The 17,896-nt window shown below is 45.3% G+C and overlaps 3 protein-coding genes across 3 annotated transcripts; all 3 read left to right on the top strand.

Annotated features, from left to right (window-relative positions):
- The first annotated feature begins 592 nt into the window (after nt 1–592).
- Nucleotides 593–1,941, top strand: LOC125515418 (uncharacterized protein At4g14100-like). The gene is made up of 2 exons (XM_048680889.1): nt 593–1,190; nt 1,572–1,941. The coding sequence occupies exons 1-2, from the start codon at nt 680–682 to the stop codon at nt 1,751–1,753; spliced, it is 693 nt and encodes a 230-aa protein (XP_048536846.1). The 5' UTR covers nt 593–679; the 3' UTR covers nt 1,754–1,941.
- Nucleotides 1,942–3,814: 1,873 nt separating this feature from the next.
- On the top strand, nt 3,815–9,585 carry LOC125515704 (uncharacterized). The gene is made up of 3 exons (XM_048681216.2): nt 3,815–4,933; nt 5,795–5,872; nt 9,169–9,585. Exons 1-2 carry the CDS (start codon nt 3,820–3,822, stop codon nt 5,845–5,847), a joined length of 1,167 nt encoding a protein of 388 aa, XP_048537173.1. The 5' UTR covers nt 3,815–3,819; the 3' UTR covers nt 5,848–5,872; nt 9,169–9,585.
- A 4,408-nt stretch (nt 9,586–13,993) lies between these two features.
- On the top strand, nt 13,994–16,023 carry LOC147963898 (serine/threonine-protein phosphatase 7 long form homolog). Its single transcript, XM_087529748.1, has 6 exons — nt 13,994–14,133; nt 14,225–14,627; nt 14,708–15,187; nt 15,268–15,566; nt 15,659–15,923; nt 16,000–16,023. The coding sequence occupies exons 1-6, from the start codon at nt 13,994–13,996 to the stop codon at nt 16,021–16,023; spliced, it is 1,611 nt and encodes a 536-aa protein (XP_087385874.1).
- The last annotated feature ends 1,873 nt before the right edge of the window (nt 16,024–17,896 follow it).

Below are 17,896 nucleotides of genomic sequence, written 5' to 3'. Positions count from 1 at the left end.
AGACGCCGCCTAGGCCAAGCCAAGGACCTTGTGCCCGACAAATCTGAAATCAAGGGCGGAGCAGTGTCTTGGCGAGGTCAGCAGTCTGGCTAGGACTGGAAGGTCGTCGATGCCCGGGGTGCCGTCATGCCAAGAAACCTAAGCAAGGGTGCACGACCAGTCCGAATCAGGATCAGACACCACGGAGAGCAGCAAGGACACCTAGATCGGACGTCACCAGGAGTAGCAGGGATGCCGTGACAGGACGCAACAACCCATGCGCCTCAGCGTGTCTGGGAACCGCAACTACCAGGGAGAGCTCCGGCGTCGGGTACCGCCGCTACAACAGCCAAGAACCACCAAGGAAAAGGCGCGATGCACAGTGAGAGCTATCCTAGGCCCCACCGTTCATGACATGAGTTTAGCCCAACATCCTCCGACGCCGGCTAGGAAATCTGAATGAGAGGAGGGGCGGCTAGGTTTTTTCGTGTCACCCGTGAGATCGCCATGATATTCCATTCCATCTTATTGTGAGGCCAAACACAAGATGTATATTTGGGTGGACTTGTGTTGCTGACAAAGGGCCCCACTCCATGGACCTACCTTTCCTCACTTCCCTCTCACATTGCTGTATTGCAACTTCGTCTGGTCGGTAGGCATAGGCCGACGGATAATCCCGGATAAGCCGCAAGCAACACCAATGGCGCCGCCGCTCTTGCTCCTCCTGCTGCTGCCGCTCCTCGCCGTGGCTGCCGAGGCCGTCCCTCCCACGCCGACGCCGCGGTCCAACCCCGCGGCAGCAGCAGGCGGCGGTGCTCCCCCGGTGCCGACGCCGACGCCGTGGCCGGAGCAGTTCCACGCGGTGATGTTCACGAACCTGACCGAGAGCGGCGGCCGGCTGCAGCTCATCGACCTCTACTACGACTGGCCCCGCGGCCGCAACCTGAACCTCATCCGCAACCAGCTCTCCGGCGACCCGACCTACGACGTGGAGTGGACCAACGGCACCTCCTACATCTTCGACTCCGCCTCCTGCCGCACCATACGCTTCCCCGTCGGCGTCCTGCCCCCGGACTGGCTCCACGGCGCCGTCTACCTCGGCCGCGAGACCACCGACGGCTTCGACTGCCACCTCTGGACCAAGGTCGATTTCGTGTGGTACTACGAGGACGTCCTCACCCACCGCCCCGTCCGCTGGAACTTCTTCAATGGTACGCCCCCCACAGATCCATCCATCATTGCCTGTAAATTGTACTGATTTATTGAATCTTGTGCAACCGTCAGTCCATATATATCTTCGCTCTGTTTCATGGGGAGAGAATGTGGCGATGATACGTTTTGCTCCACGAAATTCAGTCCATATCTGAAATGGATTCAGTCTGAACTCCAAAATAATTCCCTAGTTTCTTGATGTGGCAGCACAGTGCACGCTTTGTTTATTTGGTTTCAGTTGGGTCAAGAACCCAAGAATCTGGTTGCTTCTCCATGGGGAATCGACCGTCAAATTTCGATGTTCTGAACAACCTCTTCAACTCCTGTTGAGCAATTCAATTTCAGTTCCTTGATGCTGTGCTACTCCTTTCCTTTCCCAGGGATGCAGCAGCATGTGATGAGCTTCGAGGTGGGCGGGGTGCTAGAGGACTCCCACTGGCAGGCACCCTCGCACTGCTTCGCTCACGATGCCGCCGCCACCGCCACCGGAGCCGATGCGACGAGCAGCCTCCTCAGGCTCGCACGGACGACCGCAGCGGCTGTAACATCTTCTGCGGCTTAAAAAGTAGAGTTGGATTCCCACCGGTGATCTTTACATTTCATTATGGATCTATTATTTATGCTACTCTTGTGTTGTGTAACAAATCAAGTGTGGAGCTGGTTTTCGTCTCAGCCTCCTGACAACACCATGATGCTTTCATGGTAACATTAGCAAATTATTTTCAAATTTGAAGTTCTTTCTTTGAAAAAGGATCAGATCTATTACTCCTCCAAAGTTGTACTAAAGCGCGGATTAAGGCATAGCCTAGCGGTGAAAAGGGGTTGATGCCTTCCCACCCATCCAGGTTCAAGACATGGTAGCTGTAATTGAGTTTGTTGCATCAATTATGTTGTAAGGGTTTCCTTTGCGGTCTTTTCAAAAAAGTTGTAATAAAGCAGTATCAATTAATATGGATCAAAAGGAGTATAAAAGTTCATCAAAAATAAAAAGCATCTTAAATATAATAAAAATAATACCGAGATTCCAAGATGTCAATGACAATCAAAAAGTCTTCATGCACCTTCCTTTAAGGACCAGCGTCTTGGAGCCGTAGTCGCCGTCATTGAACCCTTACATAGATTTGAAGCACCTAACACCAAATCTCACCACACGATATGAAACTCTAACCTCACTGAAGAAGAAGAGTCACCATCTGCCCAAGCACCGCACCCACAAGGAGTAAAAAAACCAAAAGTAACTACTAACCGGAGCGGAGGAATCGGGATTCCCCTCTCCGCCAGAGGCCGCTGGAGCGGCAAGTAGAAGGGAGGAAAATCCTCAGACTCGTCGGTGAAGCCTCAAGGGAAGGGTTTGGCCAAGCCGTTAGTTGAGGAAAAGTAGCTTATTAAACGGTGTGGTTTCTTTTCTAGAGACTTTCAAATTTGAAGTTAAACCTTTTATCTCCCAAACCTTTAACCCGGTTGATGATCTGCTTCCACTGTTAGCTTTCTTGTGACGACATCTTTGAAACTAGATTCCATGTTGGTATGTTTTGATAACTTATTTTTTTGTCAGTACTTGTCAGATTGTTGCCACCTACTTGTCATGTTATTATCCATTTAGTTGTCAGATTAATAAATAACTTAGTTGCTAGAAATTTGAATGCTGGTATACGAGACTAAAAGACTTGCTTGATGATACTTTTGTAGATTGTAGTTTGATACAGACGTAGTGGTTAAACTGAGCTCGAGCTCAGATGAATAGTAAAATCAAAAAAGTAAAAATAAATAAAAAATTAAAATCTATTTTTTTAGAAAACATTGACAAATATTTTTGATTGCTTGCAATGTTTCAACATTGGATTGGACAAACTGTTTATTTTTTATTGGGAAAAATAAAAATAAACAAAAGACTAGCCTTAGGAAGGCTTTAACCCAAGACCAACCCAAGCAAACTTGCACACGCTAATTAATTTTCCAGTAGAGAGGTTCAATAGTACTAGACTAAATTATACCTTCTAAACCCTACCGCCAAAGACTATGGCAGTAGGGTATTTTCAACATCGAACGAGCATGACGGCACAATCAAGTCTTACTGCCACAACCCTTGACAGTAGGCTGCGTTACCCTACCGTAAGAAAGATGGCAGTAGAAAAAGGATCGGATGACAATTTTTTCTCGAACCGGGGTCAAATCATATGCTAAGGTTTTGAAAAAGGGTCAAAACAGTGAATTCGGCCGCGCATGTACGCTACTCCTACAACAGTGGCGGTAATCTAAAATAGTGGTGGCATTTATTTTTAAAAGGACGCATGTAGAGATGTATGCACCCCCCACAAATTTGTTTGCAGATTAAGAAAATGATATGTGCAGTACTGTTGAAAGTTGAAAGTACTACTGATCTAAACATTCTTATATTTTTTTTACCGAGCAAGTACTTTTTTTTTTGCATTTTCTGTTTTGAACTTCTGCCTTCGCAAATAAAAAAAATAAAAAACAAATCGTGGGCTTCGATGTTTGTCTAGCCATGGGCCATCCATGGGCTGTCGAAGCATCAGAACAAAATGGACGCGAAGTGGAGTGCCCCCGTGAGTCTTGCCTACTGGTTCGAGCCCACCGCTGCTCCCCACAAGCGAGCTCTAGGGCGAGATGAGCAGCCGCCGCCGCCGCCACGCCCGCTCGCCGCTGGACGACGACGACCTCCTCTCCGAGATCCTGCTCCGCCTCCCCCCGCAGCCGTCATCACTCCCGCGCGCATCCCTCGTCTGCAAGCGGTGGCACGGCCTCGTCTCCGACCCCGGCTTCTTCCGCCGCTTCCGCCTCCGCCACCGCCGCGACCCTCCTCTCCTCGGTTTCTTTGACAGATACGGAGCTCCGTTCCGGCCTGCCCTGGAGGCCCCCAATCGTGTTCCTCCCGAGCGCTTCTCCTTGCAGCACCACGAGGATGAGATGCACTCCTTTTCCCATGGATGCCGCCATGGTCTCGTGCCCATCTCCCTTCTGAAGCGTCGCCAGGTCCTGGTCTGGGACCCCGTCACTGGCGACCAGCACCGCATTCCCTTTCCCGCGCCGTTTGATACAGCGAAGGCCATGGTCAACGCGGCGGTGCTTCGCGATGCGGGAGACGTCCAGCACTTCCAGGTGGTCTTGGCAGTGGCAGGCACCGATGCCGAACATCATACGCGAGCGCTCGCTTGTATGTACTCGTCAAAGACCGGCTTATGGGGGGATCTCGTCTCAACACCCATTCCATACCAGGCTAATGGGTACCGTATTCCCACATTGGTTTATACCGATGATGCTGTTCTGGATGGATGTTCCCTTTACTGGAAGCTTGTGGGGAATTTGATTGGAATTCTTGAGTTTGATCTGAAGAAGCAGAGTCTAGCTGTGATACAGGTGCCAGTGGACATCCTCGAAGGTAACAGCTTGCAGGTTATGCGGGCTGAGGGTGGTGGGCTCAGTCTCCTCTTCGTGTCAAACTCCGACTACACCGCCCGGTTATGGAAGAGGAAGACCAATCGTCATGGTGTTGCTTCATGGGAGCTTGCAAGAAGTATTGACCTGGGCAAGCTACTTTCCCTGGAATCAGAGGAGAAACGTCCCCTAATGATACTAGGGTATGCTGAACAGAATAATGCGGTGTTTCTGTGGACAGTTATCAGCGTCTTAATGATCCAGCTTGAGTCACTGAAGTTCAAGAAGCTTTTTGAAAGAATGACCTTTTCTCACTATCATCCATTCGAAAGTGTCTACGGTGCAGGTAATAGCATGCCTTACATTGTGGGTACAACAAAACCAGGTTATTTTTCGACAATCGGCTGATGAAATTATGTTCATATCATTTCTTGTTGAGCCAACAATTTTAGGTAGTGTCATATCATTTGTTCCTTTGCTGCTTGATGATCTCTGTATAGCGATGGTGTTCTGTGGTACTCTGTTCTGAATACAAGATTGGCAAATTCTTTGTAGAATAATCGAACTAAATTTCATCATTGTCTGCCCATTGATAGGTGCAAGAATTGTATAATGGTAGTGTTAGTTCATACCTGCAGTGCCATTTTTCTTCAAGAGGAGATACACAATTTTTTGGAAGTTGACTACATGAAAAAACTGGCTCGAACCCTCTTGAGGCTTAAGCCTAGTTATATTTATTTCATTCTGTAGACTATATCTGCTGATATTGCTAACAGTCTTAATAACCACTTGGTTTGAAAATTATGAATAATTGTTCATTTATCACTTCTAGGATTGTCCTCACTGTGGCAAGTCCATTTGTACCCGGAAAATAATAATAACCAGAGTTCATTTTTATCATTTTGTGCTAAATTTATCAAACTGAGTTATTTTTCTCGAAGTACAGCTATGGATTTATCTGTATACGTAGTTGTTGCCTCCTCGTTTCTGTTTGTATTTCCTCGGAATGTCTTTGTGTCGTTTGTTTTGGGTTGGAGCCTAATCTCTCTTTTCGGTTTACTGATAACTGTTATTGGTTCAAAGTAGGGCTCTCATCATATGAGGTAGGAAATAGCAAAGCTTGATATCATATCATAAGAATAGGGGAGGAACTAAGCCACTAATGCTTGGCGCCACATGACACATTGTTCGATTTCTTATGCTGTAGGAGCATGTATTACTGGTGGACACGACAGGGCTGAGCTTATGCTCAATGCGTAAGATGATTGTCGGTCTACTAAAGCAGGTAAGCTTATCTTATACTGACATTCTGCCTCCTATCTACTGGTTGTGCTCTTTTGTTTGCCCTCCATTCTATCCGGCTCCTTTGCTTTCGGTTATACCTCTTTACTACTCTCCAAGTTCGTTTTGGTACTGTGGGCTCTTCTTTCTCTAGCTTCTCTCCATTGACTTATGATTTTGGACCCTTCCCCATTCCCTATTTGTGCCCCCTGAATATTGGAATGCTGTAATGCTAAGTAGTAATAAATGAAGCACTAGCCCCTTACTGTGCTTGGGGATATATTTCTGCTTTTGTTTACTCTCACAGAATTGCTTCAACTATTTTTTCCTGTGGTTATGGGTCTATCAAGTCCTAGTGTGATTTGCATGTTGTCTCGTCTAACAAGTACTCCCTCTGTAAAGAAATATAAGGGCATTTAGATCACTAAAGTAGTGGTCTAAACGCTCTTATATTTCTTTACGGAGGGAGTAATTGATAGCTAAAAACACATGAACATATCGTTTCATAGTTCCTTTATTTATATGGATTTATTATGATGCCATTTCACATTGCTGGTTATTTTGGATTATTGTGATACCTGGTGAACAAATGATTTTTTTTTTGAGGTAATGGGCAGCTACACCCTTTCATTCATCCATAATTAGTTCATTACAGATAATGGTCCTAATTACATCAGGGAACTCATTAATCCAGCAGGACCAAACATCATGCTCTGCCGATTTCGCCAGAACATGTGCTGCCTCATTACAACTACGATTGACATGAATAAAAGTACAAGATACAAACTTTGTGGCACATTTTCTAATATCATGGACTATGGCTCCAATAGGGGACCTATCAAAACCTAAACCCTTGACCTTGTTGATCACTGACAGGCAATCAGATGCTACCATGATGTTCTGTATGCCAAGGTTATTGGCAAGGATTAAGGCTTGACGAAGTGCCATGGCTTCTGCTACTTCAGGAATTTGAATTCGTTCAAAGTAACCTCTATTCGCAGCCTGCACCCTTCCCCGGTGATCACGTATTACCACACCAAAGCCCGCTCTTGCAGATTGGGAGAATGTCGCTGCATCCACATTGACGAGCATCGACCCATCCGGCGGCGGAGACCGTTTTTGGTTTGACTTCAAGGTCTCACGTCTAATGGAAGTGGTCGAACTAAAATGATGCATATTGATAAATTCAACATAAGCTTTGATCTTTCCCACCACACGAAGAGGATGATTTAAAGCTTCGCCATTACGGTAGGCATTTCTATTCTCCCATATGTGCCATATTGCCACTGCCATAATCATAGATTGAAAATCTGTAGCATTCTGTATCCACTCTAAAACCCATTGCCTAATGTGAGTAAAGCTTTTCAGTTTCAAACAAATGGCATACTCTTTCTTAAGCTCTTTCCAGATTTCTTTAACATAGTGGCACTGCAAAAAGCAATGTTCAACGGTTTCTTCCCTATTGCAAAAATGACAATCATACCTTGTGGGGATTGATCTCACTTGAAGTTGAGCGCCTGTTGGGAGACAGTTATGGGCGAATCTCCACAGAATTACCTTCATTTTATTTGGGCATTGGATTGCCCAAAGTTTCCTCCAAATTTTCTCCATGATCTTATGATCTGAAATAGCCCCTTTGCCATCTGTACTCCTGTCACTCCAGAAGTTTAGTGTTCTCAGAAAATTATATGCCGACCTCACTGTATAAACACCATCTTTTGTGTGGGGCCATGACACAAAATCTGGGCATCCTTCTGTACTCAACGGTAAGCTAAGAATTTTCTCTGATATATCCTCTGAGAAAATGTTTCTAACGATTTCTTCATTCCACTTGTGTTCGCCTTCTATCATCAAAGAACTCACCATATCATTACCACTTCTAGGGGCAATATGTTGTAGAGTTGTAGGGGCAATATCAGGGATCCAATTATCTTCATATGTATGAATTGTGTTGCCATCTCCCACTCTCCATAGTAGGCCCTTCTGCAACAATTTTCTCCCATATATCAGACTGCGCCAAGTATAAGAAGATGATCTCGGACATTTAGCTGTCCAAAAGTCGCCTTCCGGATAGTATCTTCCTTTTAATACCTTGGCACATAATGAGTTCGCATTTGTTAAAAGGCGCCAACATTGTTTACCCAGCATAGCTTGATTGAATATAGCCATGTCTCTAAATCCCATGCCACCTAAATATTTCGGTGAGGACAAATGATTGCGACAATACTTTGAAGAGTGTGTCTTCATTAAGACTTATACTGCTGTTTATCGTTTTGCATGCAGTTATTCTAGTTTCATGGATGATTATTCTAGTGTTAGGTTGTTTTGTTAAACATTTTATTAGTATGCCACTTGCTGTCTGCCAATTTGAATATATTGTAATTGGCCAGTGGCCAATATATGTAGTTATGCTTTGTGTGATGTGTAATTTTTTCAAATTTGGCCACCTGGACGTTTAATACTCAATATCAAAATTACATGACTAATTCATCTCAAAAACTGCTTTAGTCATTAATAATATTTATGTTTTTTACTAGCATTATTAATATAAGTGGCGTGAAATTATTGCGTTGTCACAGATTACTTAAGGATATCTATATGGTTAGGAAAAAGAACATTTTAGATAGGAAGATAGAGATGTGTTTTGTTAGGAAAGTTAGGATTCTATTGATAGTATCAAAGTTTAGCCTTCCCTGTAGATGTTAGGAAAACTAGTAACATCTAATCCTTGCACCCTGGTGGGCCAACCATTGCTCCTTGGAGCTATACCCTCAACACTGTCACGTTCATCGGTATTAGGACCCGTACCTATCTTAGCCTGTGACATGCTTGATGTTGTGCAGTGTAAAGAAAGAAGTATCAATTGATATAAGATGATAAATGATCCCTTGCTTCTGGCTTGTACCACACAATTTTGTTGAAATTCTATTTGCTTGTGACTAGTTGAGCTCATACATTTCCAAAAAGTATGTGTATGAGATAGAAGCTTTCCAACTCCATGAGCCCGTCATATGCCCATTGTTCTTTTAGGCTCTACTCCAGACCAGTACACCAAATACTTCTAATGTTAGAAGTTGAAGATGTGCCATTATGTTACAAATTACCTATTATTGTTCTCTGTTTCTAATGTTGTCTAATATTGCTGATGAGATGGTTCACCTTTGGAACTTTTGGCACAATTTCCACAGTGATGGTGAAACTAATGTTCACTGTTTCAATAGTTGTGAGAATAACTCCCAACGAATTTTCCCGTATAAATAGCAAAGAATTGTCTGACTGATGATATTTCTTGCTTTGCAGGTATCTATCTAGAGCTACATTCTGCTGTCTGAGGTGCAGAAATGGGTTGTTTGGTGTAGATTCTTCCATTTTGTATGCTCGACGATTCCCTATGCAGCATGCACTGATTAGCTGTGAAGTGCACTTGTAGGAATTAATCCTTGTTTTGCTCAATTCCATCTATCTGTCATCTAATTTCTGTAGACATTTGTCAGCTGGCTTCGTTAAATGAGTACTCACCATGTGGTTTATTTAATCTGCTCTATGCTTCCGTATCAAGAACGTTTTGGCGGGTCCACCTGTCAAATTATCTTTCATTGCATTTTAGTGTGCGCTCGTGTGTTCGCGCTTTGATTTATCTTCCGTGTTGCATCGGGCGCGGAGATTTTGGTGTCGGGTTTCTGCCTATGTTCCAGCATGTGCCGTTTTGTGTGTTTTGGTTGAATTTGTGTCTGGTTCCGTTGCATCAGTCGGGCCTGGGAGTTGTGAAGAAGCTCATGTGTGTTGAATTGCGCCTGCCTTATATTTTGATTCAACCGGGCCTGGTTTCATTGCTATATTTTGATTTTGTTTGGATGAGCTATCTAACATTTGGATTCTTTTAAGAGTGTTTAAGAAATAAAGCCTCACTTCTCAAAAAAGATGAATAATCTAGCTGCTGTGATCAGGACAGCGATAGGCAATATTGGTGCGTTTGATGATATCTCTCTCAGACTGGGGGTAAAGACGATAGGCAAACCGCAAACAATCAGCATCAGCTAAGCAGATGTTGAGGAAATTATATTACACGTGATAGTTTCTGGTTTGTTCAAAAGCAGCGGTGCTTACACAGTTACACCTACTCCCTTCGTTCGGAATTACTTGTTGCTGTTATGGATGTATCTAGATATATATTAGTTCTAGATACATCCATTTCTATGACGAGTAGTTTGAAACGGAGGAAGTACGTACATACATAGTCACCTTACCCTACATACATAAATATATAATACAGTTTTTGTCGATTGGCAACGGGAGGTTGGCAAAGATTTTTTTTTTAAAAGTAGCACGTTTTTTATAGCAATTTCGGAAACTAGCAGTGTCGATACGTTATTTGCAAAACTAGCAGCCCGTCGGTCAACGGTTGGCCGAAGTGGACCTTTTCGGCCTGCGGAAGCCCGAAGTGACGTCTTCGGTTAAGCCAGGCCGAAGTGTGCGCGAACTGGGCCGAAGACGGGCCTCTTCGGCCAGCCAGCGACCGAAGACGGCCTCTTCGGCCAGCCAGCGGCCGAAGTGGTCTTCGGCTAACCAGTGGCCGAAGTGTTACGGATAAGGCCCGACCAGGTCTTCTTTCTCCTCTCGCTGTTCTTGCTCTGTCTCTCTCGTTCCTCTCTGTACATCGCCCCCCTGGCTGATCTCTTCGTTTCTCCACCTATTTTCGAATCCAAAGCACAGAAACGGTAGATCGTAGCCATCTCCACCGGCCTACGGTCATTTTTTCCCAATGGGATAGCTATCTGTGCGTACAAGTGAGGTGGAGTGATGATGGGGTGAGGAGGAGGAGAAGCCATGGTGGGCTGAGGAGGAGGAGGCAGTTTGGCTGGTGAGGAGGAGGTGCAGCTTCGTGCCGCCGAGGGGGTGGTGTTGGTGTTGTCTGTTGGTGCAAGTTCTTCGTGAGGTGGCCACACGCGTCGAAGGTATAATCACGCGTCACATTTTATTAGTGTTAATTGGTTTGTGTTGGCATTTTAGCGGATAGTTAGTGTAGCCGGTAACAATTTGTTCATTGCGATTAATTAGAAGGTGGCAATGTCTGACAGGTGAAAATGTCTGTATCAGTAAATTTGACTGTTTACTATGGCCCTGGTAATGTTCGATATAATGAGTTGGGGGTTGATCTTAGCGAGTTTAAAAATGGCGTCATGACACTTTCAGACCCGGACAGAGTGGACATTAGATAGTTGAAGCACTGGTTGACTACTAGTTTTGGGTTGGATTCTGAAGTATGTTCCGTCAGCATTCATGTATTGTGGACCAAATCCTGTAAAAATGTCAAGTGGGAGTTGATGCCGATAGATAGGAGCCAGCATTGGTTGACCCTGTTAAGTCGTTGCCGAGACCGAAGAATCCACCCATATGTCCTAGTGCAGCCAGTGGCGAAGGAGGAGAATACCGTACAACTCCATGTGGGGTATGAACCCGGCCAGGGTAGTCGAGTTGCTAACGAGATTCATTTATCCAGGTCACAGCCACCAGATGTGGATCCTAGCCAAATCGAGAAGGAGTCAGACTACATGTTGGACAATGTTTGTGGTCATGATACTGGGCAGAATATTCAGTCGATAATATTAGCTGGTTCTGGTGTTGCTGATGGGGATGAGGAAGGCGATGAAATGCAGAGGGTGATGGAGGAAGAGGACGAGGATGGATATGCAGAGGATCTGGATTCTGAAAATTCTGAGGATGAAGTGGAGGTACCGATTCCTTCTGCATGGAATCAGGACATATCCACCGGCCTTACTGTGAACGATGGCCATGAGACTCCATGGCGATATAATCTGAACCAAGTCCAGATAGGGGCTATGTTTGATACAAAGAAAAAATTGAAGTATGCAGTGATAAAGTGGGCTATGTCTACTCAGAGGGTTTTCCGGACAGACAGATCAAACCCAACAAACTATACCGTGAAGTGTGTTGAAACAGGTTGTCCTGCGAAGGTGCACGGGCACGTGCCGAAGTATAGCATCCACTGGGTTGTCACGAATGTGGTCCCACATAATTGTGTGAGGAAAAACTTGTTGGTTCGTCATCCAAACCTGACTTCAACTCTCATTGCGCAACTCATGTATACTGAGATAGTGGAGAAAAAAGATATGGAAGCAAAACACATCCAGACATCAGTGAAGGTCAGATGGAATTATGACATTCGTTATGGGAAGGCTTGGAGGGCTAAGCAGAAGGCTATGGAGGAAAGGTTTGGGACGTTCTTTGACTCATATGATAATGTTGTCCATCTCCTGGATGTACTGAAGGAGAGGAATCCCGGCACTTATGTTAACGTACAACATACAAGGTTGCTGAGTATACCAAGTTTCAAGGTGTTGAAACGAGTATTCTTCTCTTTCGCTATGTGCATTGAAGCTTTCCGGCATTGTCCTCCTGTGATGTTTGTGGATGGTACATTTCTGACTGGTCAGTACAAAGGGCAAATCCTGACTGCCATTGGTGTGGATGGAAACAATCAAATCATTCCACTTGCCATGGCATTTGTGGAGGGTGAGAACTTTCTAAGCTGGGTGTGGTTCTTTCGGCAAGTGAAAATTGCCATCGTGAAGGATCGACCAAACGTGTGTGTCATTCATGATAGGTATGCTGGTATATTGAAGGCTGTGAAGACATTAAGGAACCCAACAATAGACAAACCAACACCTTGGAAGGATTTGCAGAGCCGATGGTGCATGCGTCATCTTGGGGCTAACTTTTTCTCACAGTTTAAGAACAAGCGGTTGATGAACTTATTTAAAAAATTGTGCAAGCAGAACCAGGAGCATAAATACCAATTTATTTGGTCAAAACTTGATGAGTTTACTAAGAAGCAGGTCCGTGCCAGGAAGAAAATGGAAAAGGACCAACAACAATTAGCAACACTCATGGCGGAGCCAGTTGGTCTCTGTGACTTGCCAGCAATTGACCCTCCTAATACTAAGAGAAAGAAGGGGAGGGAAATAAAGGATTTTTCAGAGTGGATAGAGAAAGAGCCTCCCGTGAATTGGTCTTTGTTGCATGACACCCATGGAGCTAGGTATGGCCACATGACAACCAACCTTGCAGAGGTGTATAACTTTGTACTCAGAGGGAATAGAGCATTGCCACTCACAGCTATTGTGGAGGCTGTATTCCATGGCACTTTGAGATATTTCAGAGACCGACACGAGTTAGCAAAGAAGCATATTATAGATAATCAGAACACACCTTACTGTAGCCGTGTCATGGAGTATATGGCAGAGAAGATAGAGAAAGCAAAGAAGCACATTGTGAGACTCGTAGGTAATCAGGAAAGGAGGTATGAGGTTCAGCTACCTACCGATGGTTTTGGTTCTGCGAATGAGGTGAAGACGCATGAGGTAAAAATTGGAACGGAATTTTATCCAACGTGTGAGTGTACATGCAACAAACCAAAGTTGTTGCACCTGCCTTGCTCACATGTGTTGGCTGCCTGTGGCCAGATTGAGTTGGCTGCCGTCTCCTTTGTGCCGCCATACTACTTAAAAGAGGCTGTACTGAACACATGGACCGGTGAGATGACAGGGTTTAGAGTCGTTGGCAATTTCAACAAGGTTAACGACGGTGAGAGAGTATACATCCTGGATCCAGAACTTCGGCGAACAAGCAGGGGTCGACGTAAGGCCCGTCGAATCCGAAATGATATGGACCAATCTGAAGCTGGTGGAGCAACCAGACAATGTTTGCTATGCGCGGCTTATGGGCATAGGATGAAATATTGTCCTGACCTGAACAAAGATGGTGCTTCCACATCGACGAGTGCTTCCACATCGACGGCTGCAACAACAGGAGCAAGAGGCGGACGTGGTCGTGGCAGTCGAGGCCGAAGGGGAGGACGAGGAAGGAATAACTCACAAGCTATATAATGTGGGGGAGAATGTTTTAATTTGTAATATCGTCTGGACTATGTTTTTATTTTGCAATGTCTGAACTATGTATTAATTTGTAATGTCGACTGGACTATGTTTTACTTTGTATGTCCGAACTATGTATTAATTTGTAATGTCGACTGGACTATGTTTTACTTTGTATGTCTAAACTATGTATTAATTTGCAATGTCTGGACTATGTTTTGATTGCAGATATGTCTTTGTATCCGTTGCTTAATGGTACGATTGATAGAGGTCACCGGGCTGCACTTATGCAAGGGGGCAAGAACTTAGACGTTTTGGTCACTCGCACCCCGAAGACTAACTGGATGATACACCCTTCATGGGTTGATAGGTATTGATACATATAGTGCCTTACATGTTTGACATAGGTATTGAAACATATAATTACTTACTTTTCATGCTACATTCTCTTTTTTTTGTAGGTTAAGTTGGGCTGGACTTCTACCCTTGGCACGGCTGGTTGAGGGTACGTTGGAAGAGTGGGTTGACCATCCGAACTTGGATGAGGAAGGTGAACCAATGCAGTTGAAAAAGAGGCAAGTGAAACGATTCTCTTACGATAGGTCACTCCTTACTTGCTTAGTAGATAGATGGAGACCAGAGACACACACCTTTCACTTTCCCTGGGGAGAGATGGCGCCTACTTTACAGGATGTCTCCTACTTGTTGGGATTACCTTTGGCCGGTGATGCCATAGGTCCTTTAGAGGCAGAACCTGGCTGGCTTGCAAATATGCAGGCCCGTTTTCTAGCTGCGGTGCCAACTGCTACAGGCTTAAACGATGATCCTCACGGGCCACGTTTTAGGTGGTTGAGCCAGTTTCAGGTAACCTTCGTGGCCACATGACTATGTTTTTTTAGTTACCAATAGTACATCGTTCACACAATCGTATGTTTTCTATGTAGATTGTCTCATTAGGATACCCCGCAGTAGATTTGTCAGACACACAGATTGATCGATCCCTAGAGGCATATATTCTATGGTTGTTTGGCAAGACGATGTTCACGGAGAACCACGTGACCACTGTTGATGCACGATTCATCGGTATTGCACGAGAGATAGCTGACGCACGTTGCCCTGCGGATATTGTCCAGAGGAGTTTTGGTTCTGCCGTGTTAGCAGCTACGTACAGAGGCTTGTGCAAAGGTTGCTTGTTGAAGTCTAGAAAGTCAGGTCTGGTTGGATGTCCACTATTGTTGCAGCTCTGGCCTTACGAGAGATTCCCTATTGGACGACCCTATGTCTCCATTGACACACCGTTTGGGTTGGAGGACATGGCAGGGGCTTACGTGCCTGCTATCGGCGACTTGCCTACTATGGGATTCCTTCGATTATGTAATTTTAAATTATGTAATTCCTTCGATTATTTTTGGGCACGGAGAGAGGTAGTTTTAAATTATGTAATTCCTTCGATTATTTTTGCCGTGCAATAGTATTACTAATGTAAATTTGTTGTCATGTACAGAGACAGTTTGCACATACCCAGGTGAAGGGCTGCTACCCGTCCTTCACGGTGCAGTTTGATAGTTTGCACGAGGATCAAGTTATCTGGGAGCCCTACTCGTATCAGACTATAACATCCAGGTATCCAGTTGGGATCTCTGCCTTATGCACTAGAGATCGGCACTACTGGATGACCAAGGCCAAGTTGGTGTTCGACGTGACGGTTGAGGAGATGGCTCTTCATAGGATGATGAGACAGTTTGGTCTATGTCAAGAGCCTGCAATTCCAGATATTCCACGGATACCAGACCACGTTCACAAGTAAGTAATAATATTAAAGTTGTCAGCACTACATTCAGAATATATCTAACCATGCAACGCGCATGTCAATCTGATTAATCTGTCAATCTCAGGTACAGTCGCGTAGGAGGAAACAAGTTCATGGCTGTTTGGCTTCAGAGCATTAGCCCTTACGTTCAAGAATGGACTACGACACCGACAAATATCTGGAATGAGGTTCGGCCCTTTGACTGGGACAAGTTTGGGTTGTATTTACAAACTTATCGGCATACAACGAGGATCTACTTGGTTCCGTCAGCTGCTCCTGATCAGATTGAAGGCCCTCTCACCAGCGATATGTACCCAACTACCTCTGTTGTGGGAACGAGACACCACGCGGTACGTGTCATGCTTCTCATATGTGTAGTTCTATCATAACCTTATCATATACAATGGGTTAACTTTTCATGTGCAGAGTGACTTGACAGTCCAGGCGTGAGAGGAGGTTTCCGCTTTAATGCGGCAGGTTGAGAGGGGGGATACTATCCCACAGCCAGAGCACCTCTCATGGTTGAGGCGTATGGATGAGAAGTTAAGAGGGATTTACGCATCACTTACATGTAGGCGATCTACGGATGTTGTCGTTCCTCGTCCTGCACATCGGCCCCCACGTCCCTCTGTCCATCGTTCAGAACCACGACACTCTGTGCAGCGTTCAGAACCACGACACTCCGTGCAGCAACCACGCCTCTCTGTGCATCAGCCATCTCCTTCACAACCAGGGAGCTCTTCCTGGAATCAGCCATCGCCTTCTCAACCAGGGACCTCTTCCTGGTCTCATCAAATGGAACTAGGTAACACTACTTTGTACATTCTTTTCAACATTGTAGGTTCGCAAATTAATTTTACCCGTTTTACTATATTGCGGTAGGCAACCAGTCGCAACAGTTCATGCATTCAGTGCAATCACCGATACTTAGTGGTGCTGGATGTGGATTAGAGGGCTATGGCGATGACGATGACCAAGCTGAAAACACTTATGACTTCTCGCACACGGTGTTTCACACTCCACCACCACCACCATCGCAGGAGACACAGACAGTGACAGATGAGGTTATCTATGGTCGTGGTTATCGTGAGCATCGTCCACCGCCTCAGCGCTTATCGCCTTCCGGTCCTCGCCCGAGGAAGACCCAGATTCGTCGTCGACCCCCGCAGTGATATGATTATCTATGTATGAGTCATTATCTATGTTAGTTTCAGACTATTCGCATATGTGAGTCAGTATTTATGTATGAGACATGCTTCATGTATGTGTTACTATTGCACTTGCTTCTATCTGATCAGGAGACATATATCGTTTTATGTATGCGAAAGACATATTACTATTAATTCGCATTGTTATTCCAGTTACATTTCCAAAGAGACTACAACCGATAATTAAGATACAAGCACATCTGAATTAAACGGTGCGGTTGAACTTAATAAATACAGCTTACATACTACAAAATGAAATTAACGTAGAACATAATGCCCTACTTGTTGAGGTACAACTGGAATACAGCTTACATACTACATGAAGTCATCATCGTCATCCTCCGTTGATGCAGAACTCTTGCCCTTCGACGATGCAGAACTCCTGCCCTTCGTGGATGTAGAACTCTTGCCCTTCGACGATGCAGAACTCTTGCCCTTCGATGATGCGGAACCCGGAAGCGGCGGCATGAAGATATCATCTTCATCCTCGCTCTCCTCAGTCCATAAAAATGGATGCTTTTCTACAGTCCTTCTAAAAGTTTCACTCTTCGGCTCCACCACCTGTTGGGGAACGTAGTAATTTCAAAAAATTTCCTACGCACACGCAAGATCATGGTGATGCATAGCAACGAGAGGGGAGAGTGTTGTCTACGTACCCTCGTAGACCGAAGCGGAAGCGTTGACGCAACATAGAGGAAGTAGTCGTACGTCTTCCCAGTCCAACCGATCCAAGCACCGTTACTCCGGCACCTCCGAGTTCTTAGCACACGTTCAGTTCGATGACACTCCCCGGGCTCCGATCCAGCAAAGCTTCGGGGAGGAGTTCCGTCAGCACGACGGCATGGTGACGATCTTGATGTTCAACTGTCACAGGGCTTCGCCTAAGCACCGCTACAATATGATCGAGGTGTAATATCGTGGAGGGGGGGCACCGCACACGGCTAAGGAACGATCACGAAGATCAACTTGTGTGTTCTAGGGTGCCCCCCTGCCCCCGTATATAAAGGAGCAAGGGGGAGGCCGGCCGGCCCTTGGTGCGCCAAGGAGAGGGGGGGAGTCCTTCTCCTAGTGGGAGTAGGACTCCCCTTTCCTAGTCCAACTAGGAATAGGGAGGG

Source organism: Triticum urartu, chromosome 6A (genome assembly GCF_056163025.1).
Source record: "Triticum urartu cultivar PI428250 chromosome 6A, HENAU_Tu73, whole genome shotgun sequence".
Taxonomy (NCBI): domain Eukaryota; kingdom Viridiplantae; phylum Streptophyta; class Magnoliopsida; order Poales; family Poaceae; genus Triticum; species Triticum urartu.
The sequence above is the reverse complement of the archived record's forward strand: the minus strand, read 5'-3'. Positions and strand labels throughout refer to the sequence as shown.

Excerpts from the sequence above, each read along its gene's own strand:
- LOC147963898 (XM_087529748.1), top strand. The coding sequence starts at position 13,994 with ATGTCTTTGTATCCGTTGCTTAATGGTACGATTGATAGAGGTCACCGG. Across the intron at positions 14,628-14,707 it reads GGTGGTTGAGCCAGTTTCAG|ATTGTCTCATTAGGATACCC; the intron begins GTAACCTTCGTG and ends TTTTCTATGTAG. Across the intron at positions 15,924-15,999 it reads TGGGAACGAGACACCACGCG|AGTGACTTGACAGTCCAGGC; the intron begins GTACGTGTCATG and ends TTTCATGTGCAG.
- LOC125515418 (XM_048680889.1), top strand. The coding sequence starts at position 680 with ATGGCGCCGCCGCTCTTGCTCCTCCTGCTGCTGCCGCTCCTCGCCGTG. Across the intron at positions 1,191-1,571 it reads CCGCTGGAACTTCTTCAATG|GGATGCAGCAGCATGTGATG; the intron begins GTACGCCCCCCA and ends TTCCTTTCCCAG.
- LOC125515704 (XM_048681216.2), top strand. The coding sequence starts at position 3,820 with ATGAGCAGCCGCCGCCGCCGCCACGCCCGCTCGCCGCTGGACGACGAC. Across the intron at positions 4,934-5,794 it reads CGAAAGTGTCTACGGTGCAG|GAGCATGTATTACTGGTGGA; the intron begins GTAATAGCATGC and ends CTTATGCTGTAG.